The sequence below is a fragment of the Pristiophorus japonicus genome, unplaced genomic scaffold (genome assembly GCF_044704955.1).
Source record: "Pristiophorus japonicus isolate sPriJap1 unplaced genomic scaffold, sPriJap1.hap1 HAP1_SCAFFOLD_1692, whole genome shotgun sequence".
NCBI lineage: Eukaryota > Metazoa > Chordata > Chondrichthyes > Pristiophoridae > Pristiophorus > Pristiophorus japonicus.
Genome location: NW_027251375.1, coordinates 3156 through 29068, shown reverse-complemented (window position 1 = coordinate 29068; position 25913 = coordinate 3156). Strand labels below are relative to the sequence as shown.

The 25913-nt window shown below is 53.9% G+C and overlaps 1 protein-coding gene across 1 annotated transcript; it reads right to left on the bottom strand.

Annotated features, from left to right (window-relative positions):
- Nucleotides 1-2681: 2681 nt before the first annotated feature.
- Nucleotides 2682-25582, bottom strand: LOC139243427 (immunoglobulin superfamily DCC subclass member 3-like; the record flags this gene model as incomplete). Its single annotated transcript, XM_070870771.1, has 6 exons — nucleotides 2682-2926; nucleotides 3232-3370; nucleotides 3583-3715; nucleotides 19981-20085; nucleotides 21191-21379; nucleotides 25418-25582. Coding segments are annotated over 6 exons (833 nt in total), but the record flags the coding sequence as incomplete, so codon positions are not given.
- Between the last annotated feature and the right edge of the window lie 331 nt (nucleotides 25583-25913).

The window sequence follows — 25913 nt, the reverse complement described above, 5'->3', positions numbered from 1 at the left end:
TGCCCCTCTCCGACCCCCTCCCCCGGTCTCGGGGTCAGTGCCCCTCTCCGACCCCCTCCCCCGGTCTCGGGGTCACTGCCCCTCTCCGACCCCCGATCCCGGTCTCGGGGTCACTGCCCCTCTCCGACCCCTGGTCTCGGGGTCACTGCCCCTCCCCCGGTCTCGGGGTCACTGCCCCTCTCCGACCCCCTCCCCCGGTCTCGGGGTCACTGCCCCTCTCTGACCCCTGGTCTCGGGGTCACTGCCATCACACAAGGCTCAAACAACTTCCTTCGAAAAAGAAATAATGCTTCAAAAACAACCGGTCACAGTTGGGTTAACTTTGGTATCAACCTGATCAATCGGCCAACGTTTGGCGAACTTTCAAATACTGACATTTAAAACACTTTTCAATAAGGTTGTAGCTGCTATTTTTGGGATCATTTTATAATCAGTATCACTCTCTGCACAGACCGAGAAAACAGTGTCCTCCTCGGAGCGAGGGGCAGCGAGCAGACACGCAGCGTGTGGGCAGTGTCACGGGACAGTGAGCGCTTGTCTACAGGACACGGGTTTCATCCCTGACAGTCGTGGGGAACAGGAGGAGGCCACTCAGCCCCTCGAGCCTGTCCTGTCATTCAGTGACTGCCAGCGCACCTTTGATTAAACTTCGGATGAAACGCTCACAACTTGCCCCGAACTGCCTTTGCTTTTCATGGTGTTACTGACACATTGAGACCCAGGCTGAGGTTCAAACAGTAGCGGTGGGTGAAGGAAGGGATACGCTGGTGTGAGCACCAAAGACCAGTGGCAGCCCCCCCTCCCCCCAGGACAACTGCGGGGGGGGGGGGGGGGGGGTTACAGCTGCTCTCGGACTGGGGCTAGAGGCGGGGGCCAGCCAATCAGTCAGCGATCCTGCTCCCAATCCCCACCCAACAGCAATAACCGGCAGGAGCGGGCGTCGGCTGAGGACAGGATTGGCGATGCCCCCCATGGTCAAATGGCCAGGCAGCACTCTCCCGGGGCTAACGTAAATGCTGCCACTTGGGTAAGGGCGGCTGAGGAACCCAGGCCCCCCCCCAGTGAGAGTCGTGGGGGGGGAGGAGAGGGGATGGTGGGACATCCTCGGACACACAGCGGAATTAGCAGAGACCCCCTGTGTCGGGTGGTCCTGCGTCTTTGGTCTGGTTGTGGTGTAAGGATCACGTCTCTCTCTCTCCCCCTCCCCGGCTCAGACACCAGCGATAGCCCGAGGAGGGGAGCCCGAGGAGGGGAGCACGGGGGACCTCGGCCTGAGTCGGACTCCCCGAGGGTTTGTGGGGGGGGGGGGTCTCTCTGTCTGCTCGCTGACCGTCTCTGGGGTTGGAACACAAATTTACTCGATACGGAACAAGATAAATTCAGTTTCTACGACAATGTTGCTAAATCTCTAAAAACATCTTTGGACACGTTTCAGCCGGTGTACAATATTTGGATAGGTTTAGAATTTGTTTTAACTTCCTGTTGTGGGAGCCGGAGGAAAGTTTCTCCGCCCCCCCTCGGACAGGGGGGAGCCCCGTCACACTGGAGGTAGATTCGTGCCGGATCTCGGTTACAGGGGGTTACCGTCAGTCACCGGTGGTTACTGTAGGGGTTACCGGCGGTTACTGTGGTTACCGTCAGTCACCGGTGGTTACTGTAGGGGTTACCGGCAGTTACTGTGGGGGTTACCGGCGGTTACAGGTGGTTACTGTCAGTCACCGGCGGTTACTGTAGAGGTTACCGGCGGTTACTGTGGGGTTACCGTCAGTCACCGGTGGTTACTGTGGGGGTTACCGGCGGTTACTGTGGGGGTTACCGGCGGTTACAGGTGGTTACCGTCAGTTACTGTAGGGGTTGCCGGCGGTTACAGGTGGTTACTGTAGGGGTTACAGGTGGTTACTGTAGGGGTTACTGGGGGTTACCGTCAGTCACTGGTGGTTACTGTAGGAGTTACCGGCGGTTACTGTAGGGGTTACAGAGGGTTACCGTCAGTCACCAGTGGTTACTGTAGGAGTTACCGGCGGTTACCGTCAGTCACCGGCGGTTACTGTAGGGGTTACTGCCGGTTACTGTAGGGGTTACAGTCAGTCACCGGTGGTTACTGTAGGAGTTACCGGCGGTTACAGGGGGTTACAGTCAGTCACCGGTGGTTACTGTGGGGGTTACTGCCGGTTACTGTAGGGGTTACAGTCAGTCACCGGTGGTTACTGTAGGAGTTACCGGCGGTTACAGGGGGTTACCGTCAGTCACCGGTGGTTACTGTGGGGGTGGAGTAAAAAAATGGCTCAAATTTGGAACATTCATGTCAGTTGAGGTAGGAATCTTTGGAACGACAATGCCCGGTTAAAGCCGGATTAAAACCGATGTCAGACCTTTGGCTCAGAGAATAAAGAAATACACGTTGTGAAATATGGGCGGGTTCACGGCCCCTCTGGGAGAGGTCACGACCCCGGGGTCTGGGCCCTCGGGGTGTTGGTCAGGACCCCGGGGTCTGGGCCCTCGGGGTGTTGGTCAGGACCCCGGGGTCTGGGCCCTCGGGGTGTTGGTCAGGACCCCGGGGTCTGGGCCCTCGGGGTGTTGGTCAGGACCCCGGGGTCTGGGCCCTCAGGGGGTGTTGGTCAGGACCCCGGGGTCTGGGCCCTCGGGGTGTTGGTCAGGACCCCGGGGTCTGGGTCCTCAGGGGGTGTTGGTCAGGACCCCGGGGTCTGGGCCCTCGGGGTGTTGGTCAGGACCCCGGGGTCTGGGTCCTCAGGGGGTGTTGGTCAGGACCCCGGGGTCTGGGCCCTCGGGGTGTTGGTCAGGACCCCGGGGTCTGGGCCTGGGCTCAGGGTTGTGGGGCCGGGGCCGGGGGGTGTTCTATCACCACCTGCAGCTGTGTGGAGGTGGGCTCTCGGTCCCCGCCGTTCTCCGAAGCCGGCTCTCCGTTCTGAAACAAAGCAAAAGGAGAGAGGAGCGTCAGTAACCGCAACTGGGGGAAACGGGTCACCGGCCGTTACCGGGGTCACCGGCCGTTACCGGGGTCACCGGCCGTTACCGGGGTCACCGGCCGTTACCGGGGTCACCGGCCGTTACTGGGGTCACCGGCTGTTACCGGGGTCACCGGCCGTTACCGGGGTCACCGGCTGTTACCGGGGTCACCGGCCGTTACCGGGGTCACCGGCCGTTACCGGGGTCACCGGCTGTTACCGGGGAGACACTTTCTGTATCCAGTATGGATGTGGCTACACTCACCAGCTTGGCCATCTCCATCGCTCTCCCCGCCTCCTCCTTCCCCTCCGTCTCCAGGTGGCTGTTCTGCCTGTCCCCGGCCGCGCTGTGTCCAGCCTGGGGGACCGTCCAGTTCTCCTTCACCGTCTGACAGCCAAACAGACTGAGACACCCGGGGGGAGGGAGAGAGAGAGAGAGAGAGAGTGTGAGTGAGTGAGTGAGTGAGTTAGTTGTCAAATCACATCCTACCCCCTCCGTGACCCACACCATCCGTGTCCCCAAACCCAATCCCACTCCTCTCTCCCGCTTCCTTCTCCCTCTCGAACCCACTCCCCCTCTTCCACCTCCTCTCCTCCCCCCTCTGGAGACCGGTACCTTCTCCGGTATCCCAGCATGAGGAAGAGGACACAGAAGATGATGCAGGCCATTCCGATGTGAATCCCGACCACAATCCCACTCAGTGGGGTCTCCGGTGGCTTGTTACAGTCGCAGGCAGGGTCTCGCTGGTCTGTGAGAAACAACACAGGGTCAGTGAGCACTCAGTGTACACACACAGGGGTCAGTGAGCACTCAGTGTACACACACACACACGGGTCAGTGAGCACTCAGTGTACACACATACACAGGGGTCAGTGAGCACTCAGTGTACACACACAGGGGTCAGTGAGCACTCAGTGTGCACACACAGGGGTCAGTGAGCACTCAGTGTACACACACACACAGGGTCAGTGAGCACTCAGTGTACACACATACACAGGGGTCAGTGAGCACTCAGTGTACACACACACAGGGTCAGTGAGCACTCAGTGTACACACACACAGGGTCAGTGAGCACTCAGTGTACACACACACTGGTCAGTGAGCACTCAGTGTACACACACAGGGGTCAGTGAGCACTCAGTGTACACACACACTGGTCAGTGAGCACTCAGTGTACACACACAGGGGTCAGTGAGCACTCAGTGTACACACACACAGGGTCAGTGAGCACTCAGTGTACACACACACAGGGTCAGTGAGCACTCAGTGTACACACACAGGGGTCAGTGAGCACTCAGTGTACACACACACACAGGGGTCAGTGAGCACTCAGTGTACACACACACACACAGGGTCAGTGAGCACTCAGTGTACACACACACAGGGTCAGTGAGCACTCAGTGTACACACACACAGGGTCAGTGAGCACTCAGTGTACACACACACACAGGGTCAGTGAGCACTCAGTGTACACACACACACACACACACAGGGTCAGTGAGCACTCAGTGTACACACACATAGAGGTCAGTGAGCACTCAGTGTACACACACACGGGTCAGTGAGTACTCAGTGTACACACATACAGGGTCAGTGAGCACTCAGTGTACACACACAGGTCAGTGAGCACTCAGTGTACACACACACAGGGTCAGTGAGCACTCAGTGTACACACACACTGGTCAGTGAGCACTCAGTGTACACACACAGGGGTCAGTGAGCACTCAGTGTACACACACACACAGGGGTCAGTGAGCACTCAGTGTACACACACACACACACAGGGTCAGTGAGCACTCAGTGTACACACACACAGGGTCAGTGAGCACTCAGTGTACACACACACACAGGGTCAGTGAGCACTCAGTGTACACACACACACAGGGTCAGTGAGCACTCAGTGTACACACACACACACACAGGGTCAGTGAGCACTCAGTGTACACACACATAGAGGTCAGTGAGCACTCAGTGTACACACACACGGGTCAGTGAGTACTCAGTGTACACACATACAGGGTCAGTGAGCACTCAGTGTACACACACAGGTCAGTGAGCACTCAGTGTACACACACACACACATAGGGTCAGTGAGCACTCAGTGTACACACACACGGGTCAGTGAGCACTCAGTGTACACACACACACACAGGGTCAGTGAGCACTCAGTGTACACACACGGGTCAGTGAGCACTCAGTGTACACACACACACACACAGGGTCAGTGAGCACTCAGTGTACACACACACAGGGTCAGTGAGCACTCAGTGTACACACACACAGGGTCAGTGAGCACTCAGTGTACACACACACACAGGGTCAGTGAGCACTCAGTGTACACACACACACAGGGTCAGTGAGCACTCAGTACACACACAGGGGTCAGTGAGCACTCAGTGTACACACACACAGGGTCAGTGAGCACTCAGTGTACACACACACACACAGGGGTCAGTGAGCACTCAGTGTACACACACAGGGGTCAGTGAGCACTCAGTGTACACACACGGGTCAGTGAGCACTCAGTGTACACACACACAGGGTCAGTGAGCACTCAGTGTACACACACACAGGGTCAGTGAGCACTCAGTGTACACACACAGGGGTCAGTGAGTACTCAGTGTACACACATACAGGGTCAGTGAGCACTCAGTGTACACACACACACAGGGTCAGTGAGCACTCAGTGTACACACACACACACGGGTCAGTGAACACTCAGTGTACACACACACGGGTCAGTGAGCACTCAGTGTACACACACACACACAGGGGTCAGTGAGCACTCAGTGTACACACATACACAGGGGTCAGTGAGCACTCAGTGTACACACACACAGGGTCAGTGAGCACTCAGTGTACACACACACAGGGTCAGTGAGCACTCAGTGTACACACACACACAGGGTCAGTGAGCACTCAGTGTACACACACACACAGGGTCAGTGAGCACTCAGTGTACACACACGGGTCAGTGAGCACTCAGTACACACACAGGGGTCAGTGAGCACTCAGTGTACACACACACAGGGTCAGTGAGCACTCAGTGTACACACACACACACACAGGGTCAGTGAGCACTCAGTGTACACACACACGGGTCAGTGAGCACTCAGTGTACACACACACAGGGTCAGTGAGCACGCAGTGTACACACACAGGGGTCAGTGAACACTCAGTGTACACACACAGGGGTCAGTGAGCACTCAGTGTACACACACACAGGGTAAGTGAGCACTCAGTGTACACACACACAGGGTCAGTGAGCACTCAGTGTACACACACAGGGGTCAGTGAGTACTCAGTGTACACACATACAGGGTCAGTGAGCACTCAGTGTACACACACACGGGTCAGTGAGCACTCAGTGTACACACACACGGGTCAGTGAGCACTCAGTGTACACACACACACACACACAGGGGTCAGTGAGCACTCAGTGTACACACACACACAGGGTCAGTGAGCACTCAGTGTACACACACACACACACGGGTCAGTGAGCACTCAGTGTACACACACACACACAGGGTCAGTGAGCACTCAGTGTACACACACGGGTCAGTGAGCACTCAGTGTACACACACACGGGTCAGTGAGCACTCAGTGTACACACACACACACAGGGTCAGTGAGCACGCAGTGTACACACACAGGGGTCAGTGAGCACTCAGTGTACACACACGGGTCAGTGAGCACTCAGTGTACACACACACAGGGTCAGTGAGCACTCAGTGTACACACACACAGGGTCAGTGAGCACTCAGTGTACACACACAGGGGTCAGTGAGTACTCAGTGTACACACATACAGGGTCAGTGAGCACTCAGTGTACACACACACACAGGGTCAGTGAGCACTCAGTGTACACACACACACACGGGTCAGTGAACACTCAGTGTACACACACACGGGTCAGTGAGCACTCAGTGTACACACACACACACAGGGGTCAGTGAGCACTCAGTGTACACACATACACAGGGGTCAGTGAGCACTCAGTGTACACACACACAGGGTCAGTGAGCACTCAGTGTACACACACACAGGGTCAGTGAGCACTCAGTGTACACACACACACACACAGGGTCAGTGAGCACTCAGTGTACACACACACGGGTCAGTGAGCACTCAGTGTACACACACACACACAGGGTCAGTGAGCACTCAGTGTACACACACGGGTCAGTGAGCACTCAGTGTATACACACACACACACAGGGTCAGTGAGCACTCAGTGTACACACACACAGGGTCAGTGAGCACTCAGTGTACACACACACGGGTCAGTGAGCACTCAGTGTACACACACACACACAGGGTCAGTGAGCACGCAGTGTACACACACAGGGGTCAGTGAGCACTCAGTGTACACACACGGGTCAGTGAGCACTCAGTGTACACACACACAGGGTCAGTGAGCACTCAGTGTACACACACACAGGGTCAGTGAGCACTCAGTGTACACACACACACAGGGTCAGTGAGCACTCAGTGTACACACACACACACGGGTCAGTGAACACTCAGTGTACACACACACGGGTCAGTGAGCACTCAGTGTACACACACACACACACACACACAGGGGTCAGTGAGCACTCAGTGTACACACACACACAGGGTCAGTGAGCACTCAGTGTACACACACACAGGGTCAGTGAGCACTCAGTGTACACACACACGGGTCAGTGAGCACTCAGTGTACACACACACAGGGTCAGTGAGCACTCAGTGTACACACACACGGGTCAGTGAGCACTCAGTGTACACACACACACAGGGGTCAGTGAGCACGCAGTGTACACACACAGGGGGTCAGTGAACACTCAGTGTACACACACGGGTCAGTGAGCACTCAGTGTACACACACACACAGGGGTCAGTGAGCACTCAGTGTACACACACACACAGGGTCAGTGAGCACTCAGTGTACACACACACACACAGGGTCAGTGAGCACTCAGTGTACACACACACAGGGTCAGTGAGCACTCAGTGTACACACACACGGGTCAGTGAGCACTCAGTGTACACACACACACACAGGGTCAGTGAGCACGCAGTGTACACACACAGGGGTCAGTGAGCACTCAGTGTACACACACGGGTCAGTGAGCACTCAGTGTACACACACACAGGGTCAGTGAGCACTCAGTGTACACACACACAGGGTCAGTGAGCACTCAGTGTACACACACACACAGGGTCAGTGAGCACTCAGTGTACACACACACACACGGGTCAGTGAACACTCAGTGTACACACACACGGGTCAGTGAGCACTCAGTGTACACACACACACACACAGGGTCAGTGAGCACTCAGTGTACACACACATAGAGGTCAGTGAGCACTCAGTGTACACACACACGGGTCAGTGAGTACTCAGTGTACACACATACAGGGTCAGTGAGCACTCAGTGTACACACACAGGTCAGTGAGCACTCAGTGTACACACACACACACATAGGGTCAGTGAGCACTCAGTGTACACACACACGGGTCAGTGAGCACTCAGTGTACACACACACACAGGGTCAGTGAGCACTCAGTGTACACACACACGGGTCAGTGAGCACTCAGTGTACACACACACACACACAGGGTCAGTGAGCACTCAGTGTACACACACACAGGGTCAGTGAGCACTCAGTGTACACACACACAGGGTCAGTGAGCACTCAGTGTACACACACACACAGGGTCAGTGAGCACTCAGTGTACACACACACACAGGGTCAGTGAGCACTCAGTACACACACAGGGGTCAGTGAGCACTCAGTGTACACACACACAGGGTCAGTGAGCACTCAGTGTACACACACACACACAGGGGTCAGTGAGCACTCAGTGTACACACACACACACAGGGGTCAGTGAGCACTCAGTGTACACACACACACACACACACACAGGGGTCAGTGAGCACTCAGTGTACACACACACAGGGTCAGTGAGCACTCAGTGTACACACACACACAGGGTCAGTGAGCACTCAGTGTACACACACACACACAGGGGTCAGTGAGCACTCAGTGTACACACATACACAGGGGTCAGTGAGTACTCAGTGTACACACATACAGGGTCAGTGAGCACTCAGTGTACACACACACGGGTCAGTGAGCACTCAGTGTACACACACAGGGGTCAGTGAGCACTCAGTGTACACACACACAGGGTCAGTGAGCACTCAGTGTACACACAGGGTCAGTGAGCACTCAGTGTACACACACACACAGGGTCAGTGAGCACTCAGTGTACACACAGGGGTCAGTGAGCACTCAGTGTACACACACACACAGGGTCAGTGAGCACTCAGTGTACACACACACACACACAGGGTCAGTGAGCACTCAGTGTACACACACACACTGGTCAGTGAGCACTCAGTGTACACACACACACAGGGGTCAGTGAGCACTCAGTGTACACACACACACTAGTCAGTGAGCACTCAGTGTACACACACAGGGGTCAGTGAGCACTCAGTGTACACACACACACAGGGGTCAGTGAGCACTCAGTGTACACACACACACACACACACACACACACACACAGGGTCAGTGAGCACTCAGTGTACACACACACAGGGTCAGTGAGCACTCAGTGTACACACACACACACAGGGTCAGTGAGTACTCAGTGTACACACATACAGGGTCAGTGAGCACTCAGTGTACACACACACACAGGGTCAGTGAGCACTCAGTGTACACACACACACAGGGTCAGTGAGCACTCAGTGTACACACACACAGGGTCAGTGAGCACTCAGTGTACACACACACGGGTCAGTGAGCACTCAGTGTACACACACACACACACAGGGTCAGTGAGCACTCAGTGTAAACACACAGGGGTCAGTGAGCACTCAGTGTACACACACACAGGGTCAGTGAGCACTCAGTGTACACACAGGGGTCAGTGAGCACTCAGTGTACACACACACACTAGTCAGTGAGCACTCAGTGTACACACACAGGGGTCAGTGAGCACTCAGTGTACACACACACACAGGGGTCAGTGAGCACTCAGTGTACACACACACACACACACACACACACACACACAGGGTCAGTGAGCACTCAGTGTACACACACACAGGGTCAGTGAGCACTCAGTGTACACACACACACACAGGGTCAGTGAGTACTCAGTGTACACACATACAGGGTCAGTGAGCACTCAGTGTACACACACACACAGGGTCAGTGAGCACTCAGTGTACACACACACACAGGGTCAGTGAGCACTCAGTGTACACACACACAGGGTCAGTGAGCACTCAGTGTACACACACACGGGTCAGTGAGCACTCAGTGTACACACACACACACACAGGGTCAGTGAGCACTCAGTGTAAACACACAGGGGTCAGTGAGCACTCAGTGTACACACACACAGGGTCAGTGAGCACTCAGTGTACACACACACAGGGTCAGTGAGCACTCAGTGTACACACACACACAGGGTCAGTGAGCACTCAGTGTACACACACACACAGGGTCAGTGAGCACTCAGTGTACACACACGGGTCAGTGAGCACTCAGTACACACACAGGGGTCAGTGAGCACTCAGTGTACACACACACAGGGTCAGTGAGCACTCAGTGTACACACACACACACACAGGGTCAGTGAGCACTCAGTGTACACACACACGGGTCAGTGAACACTCAGTGTACACACACAGGGGTCAGTGAGCACTCAGTGTACACACACACAGGGTAAGTGAGCACTCAGTGTACACACACACAGGGTCAGTGAGCACTCAGTGTACACACACAGGGGTCAGTGAGTACTCAGTGTACACACATACAGGGTCAGTGAGCACTCAGTGTACACACACACGGGTCAGTGAGCACTCAGTGTACACACACACAGGGTAAGTGAGCACTCAGTGTACACACACACAGGGTCAGTGAGCACTCAGTGTACACACACAGGGGTCAGTGAGTACTCAGTGTACACACATACAGGGTCAGTGAGCACTCAGTGTACACACACACGGGTCAGTGAGCACTCAGTGTACACACACACGGGTCAGTGAGCACTCAGTGTACACACACACACACACACAGGGGTCAGTGAGCACTCAGTGTACACACACACACAGGGTCAGTGAGCACTCAGTGTACACACACACACAGGGTCAGTGAGCACTCAGTGTACACACACACACACAGGGGTCAGTGAGCACTCAGTGTACACACATACACAGGGGTCAGTGAGCACTCAGTGTACACACACACACACACACACAGGGGTCAGTGAGCACTCAGTGTACACACACACAGGGTCAGTGAGCACTCAGTGTACACACACACACAGGGTCAGTGAGCACTCAGTGTACACACATACACAGGGGTCAGTGAGCACTCAGTGTACACACATACACAGGGGTCAGTGAGCACTCAGTGTACACACACACAGGGTCAGTGAGCACTCAGTGTACACACACACAGGGTCAGTGAGCACTCAGTGTACACACACACACACACGGGTCAGTGAGCACTCAGTGTACACACACACACACAGGGTCAGTGAGCACTCAGTGTACACACACGGGTCAGTGAGCACTCAGTGTACACACACACACACACAGGGTCAGTGAGCACTCAGTGTACACACACACAGGGTCAGTGAGCACTCAGTGTACACACACACGGGTCAGTGAGCACTCAGTGTACACACACACACACAGGGTCAGTGAGCACGCAGTGTACACACACAGGGGTCAGTGAGCACTCAGTGTACACACACGGGTCAGTGAGCACTCAGTGTACACACACACAGGGTCAGTGAGCACTCAGTGTACACACACACAGGGTCAGTGAGCACTCAGTGTACACACACAGGGGTCAGTGAGTACTCAGTGTACACACATACAGGGTCAGTGAGCACTCAGTGTACACACACACACACAGGGTCAGTGAGCACTCAGTGTACACACACACACACGGGTCAGTGAACACTCAGTGTACACACACACGGGTCAGTGAGCACTCAGTGTACACACACACACACAGGGGTCAGTGAGCACTCAGTGTACACACATACACAGGGGTCAGTGAGCACTCAGTGTACACACACACAGGGTCAGTGAGCACTCAGTGTACACACACACAGGGTCAGTGAGCACTCAGTGTACACACACACACACACAGGGTCAGTGAGCACTCAGTGTACACACACACAGGGTCAGTGAGCACTCAGTGTACACACACACGGGTCAGTGAGCACTCAGTGTACACACACACACACACACAGGGTCAGTGAGCACTCAGTGTACACACACGGGTCAGTGAGCACTCAGTGTACACACACACACACAGGGTCAGTGAGCACTCAGTGTACACACACACAGGGTCAGTGAGCACTCAGTGTACACACACACGGGTCAGTGAGCACTCAGTGTACACACACACACACAGGGTCAGTGAGCACGCAGTGTACACACACAGGGGTCAGTGAGCACTCAGTGTACACACACGGGTCAGTGAGCACTCAGTGTACACACACACAGGGTCAGTGAGCACTCAGTGTACACACACACAGGGTCAGTGAGCACGCAGTGTACACACACACACAGGGTCAGTGAGCACTCAGTGTACACACACACACACACGGGTCAGTGAACACTCAGTGTACACACACACGGGTCAGTGAGCACTCAGTGTACACACACACACACACACACACAGGGGTCAGTGAGCACTCAGTGTACACACACACACAGGGTCAGTGAGCACTCAGTGTACACACACACAGGGTCAGTGAGCACTCAGTGTACACACACACGGGTCAGTGAGCACTCAGTGTACACACACACAGGGTCAGTGAGCACTCAGTGTACACACACAGGGGTCAGTGAGCACGCAGTGTACACACAGGGGGTCAGTGAACACTCAGTGTACACACACGGGTCAGTGAGCACTCAGTGTACACACACACACACAGGGTCAGTGAGCACTCAGTGTACACACACACGGGTCAGTGAGCACTCAGTGTACACACACACACACGGGTCAGTGAGCACTCAGTGTACACACACACAGGGTCAGTGAGCACTCAGTGTACACACACACACAGGGTCAGTGAGCACTCAGTGTACACACACACACACAGGGTCAGTGAGCACTCAGTGTACACACACACAGGGTCAGTGAGCACTCAGTGTACACACACACGGGTCAGTGAGCACTCAGTGTACACACACACACACACACACAGGGGTCAGTGAGCACTCAGTGTACACACACACACAGGGTCAGTGAGCACTCAGTGTACACACACAAGGGTCAGTGAGCACTCAGTGTACACACACACAGGGTCAGTGAGCACTCAGTGTACACACACACGGGTCAGTGAGCACTCAGTGTACACACACACACACAGGGTCAGTGAGCACTCAGTGTACACACACAAGGGTCAGTGAGCACTCAGTGTACACACACACAGGGTCAGTGAGCACTCAGTGTACACACACACGGGTCAGTGAGCACTCAGTGTACACACACACACACAGGGGTCAGTGAGCACGCAGTGTACACACATACAGGGTCAGTGAGCACTCAGTGTACACACACACGGGTCAGTGAGCACTCAGTGTACACACACACACACACAGGGTCAGTGAGCACTCAGTGTACACACACACACACAGGGGTCAGTGAACACTCAGTGTACACACACACGGGTCAGTGAGCACTCAGTGTACACACACACACACAGGGGTCAGTGAGCACGCAGTGTACACACATACAGGGTCAGTGAGCACTCAGTGTACACACACACAGGGTCAGTGAGCACTCAGTGTACACACACACGGGTCAGTGAGCACTCAGTGTACACACACACACGGGTCAGTGAGCACTCAGTGTACACACACACACAGGGTCAGTGAGCACTCAGTGTACACACACACAGGGTCAGTGAGCACTCAGTGTACACACACAAGGGTCAGTGAGCACTCAGTGTACACACACACAGGGTCAGTGAACACTCAGTGTACACACACGGGTCAGTGAGCACTCAGTGTACACACACACACAGGGGTCAGTGAGTACTCAGTGTACACACATACAGGGTCAGTGAGCACTCAGTGTACACACACACGGGTCAGTGAGCACTCAGTGTACACACACACACACACAGGGTCAGTGAGCACTCAGTGTACACACACACACACAGGGGTCAGTGAACACTCAGTGTACACACACACGGGTCAGTGAGCACTCAGTGTACACACACACACACACAGGGGTCAGTGAGCACTCAGTGTACACACACACACAGGGTCAGTGAGCACTCAGTGTACACACACACACAGGGTCAGTGAGCACTCAGTGTACACACACACACACACAGGGTCAGTGAGCACTCAGTGTACACACACACACACACAGGGTCAGTGAGCACTCAGTGTACACACACACAGGGTCAGTGAGCACTCAGTGTACACACACACACACAGGGTCAGTGAGTACTCAGTGTACACACATACAGGGTCAGTGAGCACTCAGTGTACACACACACACAGGGTCAGTGAGCACTCAGTGTACACACACACACAGGGTCAGTGAGCACTCAGTGTACACACACACAGGGTCAGTGAGCACTCAGTGTACACACACACAGGGTCAGTGAGCACTCAGTGTACACACACACACACACAGGGTCAGTGAGCACTCAGTGTAAACACACAGGGGTCAGTGAGCACTCAGTGTACACACACACAGGGTCAGTGAGCACTCAGTGTACACACAGGGGTCAGTGAGCACTCAGTGTACACACACACACTAGTCAGTGAGCACTCAGTGTACACACACAGGGGTCAGTGAGCACTCAGTGTACACACACACACAGGGGTCAGTGAGCACTCAGTGTACACACACACACACACACACACACACACACACAGGGTCAGTGAGCACTCAGTGTACACACACACAGGGTCAGTGAGCACTCAGTGTACACACACACACACAGGGTCAGTGAGTACTCAGTGTACACACATACAGGGTCAGTGAGCACTCAGTGTACACACACACACAGGGTCAGTGAGCACTCAGTGTACACACACACACAGGGTCAGTGAGCACTCAGTGTACACACACACAGGGTCAGTGAGCACTCAGTGTACACACACACGGGTCAGTGAGCACTCAGTGTACACACACACACACACAGGGTCAGTGAGCACTCAGTGTACACACACACGGGTCAGTGAGCACTCAGTGTACACACACACACACAGGGTCAGTGAGCACGCAGTGTACACACACAGGGGTCAGTGAACACTCAGTGTACACACACAGGGGTCAGTGAGCACTCAGTGTACACACACACAGGGTAAGTGAGCACTCAGTGTACACACACACAGGGTCAGTGAGCACTCAGTGTACACACACAGGGGTCAGTGAGTACTCAGTGTACACACATACAGGGTCAGTGAGCACTCAGTGTACACACACACGGGTCAGTGAGCACTCAGTGTACACACACACAGGGTAAGTGAGCACTCAGTGTACACACACACAGGGTCAGTGAGCACTCAGTGTACACACACAGGGGTCAGTGAGTACTCAGTGTACACACATACAGGGTCAGTGAGCACTCAGTGTACACACACACGGGTCAGTGAGCACTCAGTGTACACACACACGGGTCAGTGAGCACTCAGTGTACACACACACACACACAGGGTCAGTGAGCACTCAGTGTACACACACACAGGGTCAGTGAGCACTCAGTGTACACACACACGGGTCAGTGAGCACTCAGTGTACACACACACACACAGGGTCAGTGAGCACGCAGTGTACACACACAGGGGTCAGTGAGCACTCAGTGTACACACACGGGTCAGTGAGCACTCAGTGTACACACACACAGGGTCAGTGAGCACTCAGTGTACACACACACAGGGTCAGTGAGCACTCAGTGTACACACACAGGGGTCAGTGAGTACTCAGTGTACACACATACAGGGTCAGTGAGCACTCAGTGTACACACACACACACAGGGTCAGTGAGCACTCAGTGTACACACACACACACGGGTCAGTGAACACTCAGTGTACACACACACGGGTCAGTGAGCACTCAGTGTACACACACACACACAGGGGTCAGTGAGCACTCAGTGTACACACATACACAGGGGTCAGTGAGCACTCAGTGTACACACACACAGGGTCAGTGAGCACTCAGTGTACACACACACAGGGTCAGTGAGCACTCAGTGTACACACACACACACACAGGGTCAGTGAGCACTCAGTGTACACACACACAGGGTCAGTGAGCACTCAGTGTACACACACACGGGTCAGTGAGCACTCAGTGTACACACACACACACACACAGGGTCAGTGAGCACTCAGTGTACACACACGGGTCAGTGAGCACTCAGTGTACACACACACACACAGGGTCAGTGAGCACTCAGTGTACACACACACAGGGTCAGTGAGCACTCAGTGTACACACACACGGGTCAGTGAGCACTCAGTGTACACACACACACACAGGGTCAGTGAGCACGCAGTGTACACACACAGGGGTCAGTGAGCACTCAGTGTACACACACGGGTCAGTGAGCACTCAGTGTACACACACACAGGGTCAGTGAGCACTCAGTGTACACACACACAGGGTCAGTGAGCACTCAGTGTACACACACACGGGTCAGTGAGCACTCAGTGTACACACACACACACAGGGTCAGTGAGCACGCAGTGTACACACACAGGGGTCAGTGAGCACTCAGTGTACACACACGGGTCAGTGAGCACTCAGTGTACACACACACAGGGTCAGTGAGCACTCAGTGTACACACACACAGGGTCAGTGAGCACTCAGTGTACACACACACACAGGGTCAGTGAGCACTCAGTGTACACACACACACACGGGTCAGTGAACACTCAGTGTACACACACACGGGTCAGTGAGCACTCAGTGTACACACACACACACACACACACAGGGGTCAGTGAGCACTCAGTGTACACACACACACAGGGTCAGTGAGCACTCAGTGTACACACACACAGGGTCAGTGAGCACTCAGTGTACACACACACGGGTCAGTGAGCACTCAGTGTACACACACACAGGGTCAGTGAGCACTCAGTGTACACACACAGGGGTCAGTGAGCACGCAGTGTACACACAGGGGGTCAGTGAACACTCAGTGTACACACACGGGTCAGTGAGCACTCAGTGTACACACACACACAGGGGTCAGTGAGCACTCAGTGTACACACACACACAGGGTCAGTGAGCACTCAGTGTACACACACACACACAGGGTCAGTGAGCACTCAGTGTACACACACACGGGTCAGTGAGCACTCAGTGTACACACACACACACACACACAGGGGTCAGTGAGCACTCAGTGTACACACACACACAGGGTCAGTGAGCACTCAGTGTACACACACAAGGGTCAGTGAGCACTCAGTGTACACACACACAGGGTCAGTGAGCACTCAGTGTACACACACACGGGTCAGTGAGCACTCAGTGTACACACACACACACAGGGTCAGTGAGCACTCAGTGTACACACACAAGGGTCAGTGAGCACTCAGTGTACACACACACAGGGTCAGTGAGCACTCAGTGTACACACACACGGGTCAGTGAGCACTCAGTGTACACACACACACACAGGGGTCAGTGAGCACGCAGTGTACACACATACAGGGTCAGTGAGCACTCAGTGTACACACACACGGGTCAGTGAGCACTCAGTGTACACACACACACACACAGGGTCAGTGAGCACTCAGTGTACACACACACACACAGGGGTCAGTGAACACTCAGTGTACACACACACGGGTCAGTGAGCACTCAGTGTACACACACACACACAGGGGTCAGTGAGCACGCAGTGTACACACATACAGGGTCAGTGAGCACTCAGTGTACACACACACAGGGTCAGTGAGCACTCAGTGTACACACACACGGGTCAGTGAGCACTCAGTGTACACACACACACACACACACAGGGGTCAGTGAGCACTCAGTGTACACACACACACAGGGTCAGTGAGCACTCAGTGTACACACACACAGGGTCAGTGAGCACTCAGTGTACACACACAAGGGTCAGTGAGCACTCAGTGTACACACACACAGGGTCAGTGAACACTCAGTGTACACACACGGGTCAGTGAGCACTCAGTGTACACACACACACAGGGGTCAGTGAGTACTCAGTGTACACACACACAGGGTCAGTGAACACTCAGTGTACACACACGGGTCAGTGAGCACTCAGTGTACACACACACACAGGGGTCAGTGAGTACTCAGTGTACACACATACAGGGTCAGTGAGCACTCAGTGTACACACACACAGGGTCAGTGAGCACTCAGTGTACACACACACACACACAGGGTCAGTGAGCACTCAGTGTACACACACACACACACAGGGTCAGTGAGCACTCAGTGTACACACACACAGGGTCAGTGAGCACTCAGTGTACACACACACACAGGGTCAGTGAGCACTCAGTGTACACACACACACACACAGGGGTCAGTGAACACTCAGTGTACACACACACGGGTCAGTGAGCACTCAGTGTACACACACACACACACAGGGGTCAGTGAGCACTCAGTGTACACACACACACAGGGTCAGTGAGCACTCAGTGTACACACACACACAGGGTCAGTGAGCACTCAGTGTACACACACACGGGTCAGTGAGCACTCAGTGTACACACACACACACACAGGGTCAGTGAGCACTCAGTGTACACACACACACAGGGTCAGTGAGCACTCAGTGTACACACACACAGGGTCAGTGAACACTCAGTGTACACACACGGGTCAGTGAGCACTCAGTGTACACACACACACAGGGGTCAGTGAGTACTCAGTGTACACACATACAGGGTCAGTGAGCACTCAGTGTACACACACACAGGGTCAGTGAGCACTCAGTGTACACACACACACACACAGGGTCAGTGAGCACTCAGTGTACACACACACACACACAGGGTCAGTGAGCACTCAGTGTACACACACACAGGGTCAGTGAGCACTCAGTGTACACACACACACAGGGTCAGTGAGCACTCAGTGTACACACACACACACACAGGGGTCAGTGAACACTCAGTGTACACACACACGGGTCAGTGAGCACTCAGTGTACACACACACACACACAGGGGTCAGTGAGCACTCAGTGTACACACACACACAGGGTCAGTGAGCACTCAGTGTACACACACACACAGGGTCAGTGAGCACTCAGTGTACACACACACGGGTCAGTGAGCACTCAGTGTACACACACACACACACAGGGTCAGTGAGCACTCAGTGTACACACACACACAGGGTCAGTGAGCACTCAGTGTACACACACACAGGGTCAGTGAACACTCAGTGTACACACACGGGTCAGTGAGCACTCAGTGTACACACACACACAGGGGTCAGTGAGTACTCAGTGTACACACATACAGGGTCAGTGAGCACTCAGTGTACACACACACAGGGTCAGTGAGCACTCAGTGTACACACACACACACACAGGGTCAGTGAGCACTCAGTGTACACACACACACACACAGGGTCAGTGAGCACTCAGTGTACACACACACAGGGTCAGTGAGCACTCAGTGTACACACACACACAGGGTCAGTGAGCACTCAGTGTACACACACACACACACAGGGGTCAGTGAACACTCAGTGTACACACACACGGGTCAGTGAGCACTCAGTGTACACACACACACACACAGGGGTCAGTGAGCACTCAGTGTACACACACACACAGGGTCAGTGAGCACTCAGTGTACACACACACACAGGGTCAGTGAGCACTCAGTGTACACACACACACACACAGGGTCAGTGAGCACTCAGTGTACAAACTCTCTCACACAGGAGTCAGTGAACGGTCAGTATACACACACAGGAGTTAGTGTATACACAGACAGACGTGCCTGGTTTCTGTGCACTCTCCCTCAGGGATACGAATCTCCCGGTGCTGTTGCCTTCTCCATGCTGGTTGAATGCCAGCAGTTTGATCTCGTACAAGGCCGATGGTTCTGAAAACAGAAACAGACGGGCGTCAAAGCAACCAACCACTTAAACAATACTGCGAAGGCTGAGGGAGCGCTGCACTGTCTGTACTGGTCGATATCTCTCTGCTGTTTGTGGGAGCTTGCTGTGCACAAATTTCCCACCACACTTCATAAAAATATCAGAAACAGCAGTCGGCCATTCGGCCCCTCGAGCCTGCTCCACCATTTAATACGATCATGGGCTGATCCGATCCTGGACTCAGCTCCACTTCCCCGCCCGCTCCCCATAACCCTTCACTCCCTTATCGCTCAAACATCTGTCTCTCTCCGCCTTAAACATATTCAATGACCCAGCCCCCACAGCTCTCTGAGGCAGTGAATTCCACAGATTCACCACCCTCTGAGAGAAGGAATTCCTCCTCATCTCAGTTTTAAATGGGCGGCCCCTTATTCTGAGACTGTGCCCCCTAGTTCTAGATTCCCCCACGAGGGGGAAACATCCTCTCTGCATCCCCCCTGTCCAGCCCCCCTCAGAATCTGATACGTTTCAAGTAAAGGCCCAGCCGATCCTCTTTAGACAATCCCTTCATTCCAGGAATAAACCTAATGAACCTTCTCTGAACTGCCTCCATGTAAGTAATCCCTCCTTAAATCATCACCATCGTAGGCCGTCCCGCGAACCGAGGGTGACCTTCCACACCCAAAAAAAGGATGAGTTCACAGGTGTTTCAATGTCCCAGATCCCGATCTAATATTCCGGATCCCGAACTCCATCCTGAAGGGTGGAAGATGCCTGTGGGTGGATTGTTTTAACGTGGGGTGACCGTTGTACACCAGCCACCACACGGGGCTTGACAGAGCGAGGTCTGGGTCCAGGGGCAAGGGTTAACCAGGACGACTGAAGACCAGGCTCTGCTGCACAGACCCAGTGCGCCCACATATCGCACAGTGTGGGCTGGGCCCGTGCTGCCCCTGGGCCCGAACTCACGCCTTCCCCCCCCCCCATCGGGGCCTCGATCATATCCCTCCACAGTCTCTCACAGCTCGTGCTGTTCCTGCCCACGCTCCAATCACTGACCTGGACCCCCGCGGGCACTGACTGGCGGTATACGGGGAGCGTGGCACTTACCCAGGTGGGCGATGGTGAAGCTGCTTGCCGCTGCGGGCAGTAGCGTGGGGCCCAGAAGCCGGGAGCTCTGCACCTTGCGATGGTATAGCTTGTATCCACCGACTGTTCCCCGCCCGGGGGGAGGCTCCCAGAACGCCTGCACTGTCGTCAAGTTCAGCACCCGGGTGAAGAAGGTCACGGTGTCTGGAACTGAGGGGGAGACAACGTCAGACCGTCCCTTGAATCGCCTCCTGTGACTCGCACTCGCGTCAGGCGACATTCAGCACAGCTTTACCCGACTGTAACGTGTGCACCACCCGAATAGCTCACCGGTTGGTCGAGCTGTTGCATCAGCTGGTCACATGATGTTTACAAGCCTCAATAAAACCCCAGCCAGTTGGGTTCAGGGGATCCACCATGGGGCAGTTGGTTGTGAGCCTGGTGGATGAACCGGTAATGTGTCGTGTGATTGTTAAACCTTTGCTAATAAACCAACTGGTTCTTAATAGCGACGTGTTGCTATGAATCCTTGAGCAAGGATCCCACAAAGCACATACGTTACACCGAAAGGATGAGGGGTGATCTTATAGAAACATTTAAAATCATGAAAGGGATAGACAAGATAGAGGCAGAGAGGTTGTTTCCACTGGTCGGGGAGACTAGAACTAGGGGGCACAGCCTCAAAATACGGGGGAGCCAATTTAAAACCGAGTTGAGAAGGAATTTCTTCTCCCAGAGGGTTGTGAATCTGTGGAATTCTCTGCCCAAGGAAGCAGTTGAGGCTAGCTCATTGAATGTATTCAAGTCACAGATAGATAGATTTTTAACCAATAAGGGAATTAAGGGTTACGGGGAGCGGGCGGGTAAGTGGAGCTGAGTCCACGGCCAGATCAGCCATGATCTTGTTGAATGGCGGAGCAGGCTCGAGGGGCTAGATGGCCTGCTCCTGTTCCTAATTCTTATGTTCTTATGTTGAAACACCAATACCTACCAGCAGGGGTCAGTGGTGTAGCATGGTTGGGAGGACCTCTGTGTCCCAAAGTTCTCCCCCACTGGGGGTATTCCTTGCCTTGTGTCTGGGTGTCTCATACACTCACTGATAGAGACTGATCGTGGGGGAGGAAAGGGTGTAAGAGAAAAGATAGACACCCGTGGCTAACTAAAGAAATAAAGGACGGTATCCAATTAAAAACAAGGCCATACAAAGGGGCCAAAACTAGTGAAAGGACAGAAGATTGGGAAGCTTTTAAAAACCAGCAAAGAATGACTAAAAAAATGATTAAGAAAGGGAAGACAGACTATGAAAGTAAACCAGCATGAAATATAAAACAGATAGCAAGAGTTTCTACAGGTATATAAAAAGGAAAAGAGTGGCTAAAGTAAATGTTGGTCCCTTAGAGGAGGAGACCGGGGAATTAGTAATGGGGAACATGGAGATGGCAGAAACTCTGAACAAATATTTTGTATCAGTCTTTACGGTCGAGGACACTAACAATATTCCAACAGTGGATAGGGGAGGAGGAACTTAACACAATCACTAAGGAGGTGGTACTCAGTAAGATAATGGGACTAAAGGCAGATAAATCTCCTGGACCTGATGGCTTGCATCTCAGGGTCTTGAGAAGTAGCGGCAGGGATAGTGGATGCATTGGTTGTAATTTACCAAAATTCCCTGGATTCTGGGGAGGTCCCAGCAGATTGAAAAACTGCAAATGTAACGCCCCTATTTAAAAAAGGAGGCAGACAAAAAGCAGGAAACTATAGACCAGTTAGCCTAACATCTGTGGTTGGGGAAATGTTGGAGTCCATTGTTAAAGAAGCAGTAGCAGGACATTTGGAAAATTAAAATTCAGTCAGGCAGAGTCAGCATGGATTTATGAAGGGGAAGTCATGTTTGATAAACTTGCTGGAAATCTTTGAGGATGTAACAAGCAGGGTGGATAAAGGGGAACCAGTGGATGTGGTGTATTTGGATTTCCAGAAGGCATTTGACAAGGTGCCACATAAAAGGTTACTGCACAAGATAAAAGTTCACGGGGTTGGGGGTAATATATTAGCATGGATAGAGGATTGGCTAACTAACAGAAAACAGAGAGTGGGGATAAATGGTTCATTCTCGGGTTGGCAATCAGTAACTAGTGGGGTACCGCAGGGATCAGTGCTGGGACCCCAACTATTTACAATCTATATTAACGACTTGGAAGAAGGGACTGAGTGTAACGTAGACAAGTTTACTGACGGTACAAAGATGGGAGGAAAAGCAATGTGTGAGGAGGACACAGAAAATCTACAAAAGGACATAGACAGACTCAGTGAGTGGCAAAAATTTGTCAGATGGAGTATAATGTTGGAAAGTGTGAGGTCATGCACTTTGGCAGAAAAAAAATCAAAGAGCAAGTTATTATTTAAATAGAGTAAGATTGCAAAGTGCCACAGTACAGCGGGACCTGGGGGTACTTGTGCATGAAACACAAAAGGATAGTCTGCAGGTACAGCAAGTGATCAGGAAGGGCCAATGGTATCTTGGTCTTTATTGCAAAGGGGATGGAGTATAAAAGCAGGGAAGTCTTGCTCCAGTTATACAGGGTATTGGTGAGGCCACACCTGGAGTACTGCGTGCAGTTTTGGTTTCCATATTTACAAAAGGATATACTTGCTTTGGAGGCAGTTCAGAGAAGGTTCACTCGGTTGATTCCGGGGATGAGGGGGTTGACTTATGAGGAAAGGTTAAGGAGGTTGGGTTTCTACTCATTGGAATTCAGAAGAATGAGAGGTGATCTTATCGAAACGTATCAGATTATGAGGGGGGCTCGACAAGGTGGATGTAGAGAAGATGTTTCCACTGATGGGGGAGACTAGAACTAGGGGGCATGGTCTTAGAATAAGAGGCCACCCATTTAAAACTGAGATGAGGAGGAATTTCTTCTCTCAGAGGATTGTAAATCTGTGGAATTCGCTGCCTCAGAGAGCTGTGGAGGCTGGGTCATTGAATATATTTAAGACAGAGATAGACAGTTTCTTAAACGATAAGGGGGCGGGCAGGGAAGTGGAGCTGTGTCCATGATCGGATCAGCCATGATCGTATTAAATGGCGGAGCAGGCTCGAGGGGCCGTATGGCCCACTCCTGCTCCTATAATGTTCTTATGACATTCTCCGCACTGTCGGAGGGGCAGTACTGAGGGAGCGCCGCACTGTCGGAGGGGCAGTACTGAGGGAGCGCCGCACTGTCGGAGGGGCAGTACTGAGGGAGCGCCGCACTGTCGGAGGGGCAGTACTGAGGGAGCGCCGCACTGTCGGAGGGGCAGTACTGAGGGAGCGCCGCACTGTCGGAGGGGCAGTACTGAGGGAGCGCCGCACTGTCTGAGGGGCAGTACTGAGGGAGTACTGCACTGTCTGAGGGGCAGTACTGAGGGAGTGCCGCACTGTCGGAGGGGCGGTACTGAGGGAGCGCCGCACTGTCGGAGGGGCAGTACTGAGGGAGCACCGCACTGTCGGAGGGGCAGTACTGAGGGAGTGCTGCACTGTCGGAGGGGCAGTACTGAGGGAGACCCGCACTGTCGGAGGGGCAGTACTGAGGGAGTGCCGCACTGTCGGAGGGGCAGTACTGAGGGAGTGCCGCACTGTCGGAGGGGCAGTACTGAGGGAGTGCTGCACTGTCGGAGGGGCAGTACTGAGGGAGCGCCGCACTGTCGGAGGGGCGGTACATTAAACAGAGGCCCCGTCTGCCCTCTCGGGTGGATGTAAAAGATCCCGGGGCCACTATTGGAAGAAGTGCAGGGGGAGTTCTCCCCGGTGTCCTGGGACCAATATTTATCCCTCGACCAACATCACTAAAACAGACGATCCGGGTCATTGTCACATTGCTGTGTGTGGGATCTTGCTGTGCGCACATTACCCGCCGTATTTCCTACATTACAACAGTGACTACACTTTAAAAAATACTTCATTGGCTGAAATACAATAGCAACAACAAATTGCATTTATATAGCATCTTTCACAAGTAAAACATCCCAGGACACTTCCCAGGAGACAAAGTCTGACCCTGAGCCACAGAAGGACAGGTGACCAAACGCTGGGTCAAAGAGGGAGGTTTTCAGGAGTGTGTTACAGGAGGAGAGAGGCGGAGAGGTTTAGGGAGGGAGGTAAGTTGCCTTGGGACGTCCTGTGGAGGTGACGGGCACTATATAAATGCAGGTTCTTGTGTGGCGGGTGTGTACGGCTGGCCGAGAGAGTCAGGCTCCCCTTACCTTCCCCTGCTGTGGTGGCAGTGACCAGCTCAGACTGCCTGCTGGTCCCCAGCGGGGAGTAGGCCTTGATGTACATGGAATAGGCGGTGGTCGGCCGCAGGTTGGGGAAGATGTGCTGGAACGTGGTCTTGCTGACAGCCTCCTGGAACTCCTTCCCATCCGGGTCTGGGGAATGGGCGCAAACAGAACACGGGGTCACCCGGCAGATCGGCAACGTCAGGCCTCACTTCTCACGTCACCCGTCAGTGTGGCAAGGGCCACAATCTCAAACCCACCCCACACCCCCCCCCACACACCCCCAGCTCTCTCTCCCCCCCACACCCCCAGCTCTCTCTCCCCCCCCCACAACCCCAGCTCTCTTCCCCCCCCACACCCCCAGCTCTCTCTCCCCCCACACCCCCAGCTCTATCCCCCCCCACACACACCCCCAGCTCTCTCTCCCCCCTACCCCCCAGCTCTCTCCCCCCCACACCCCCAACCCCAGCTCTCTCCCCCC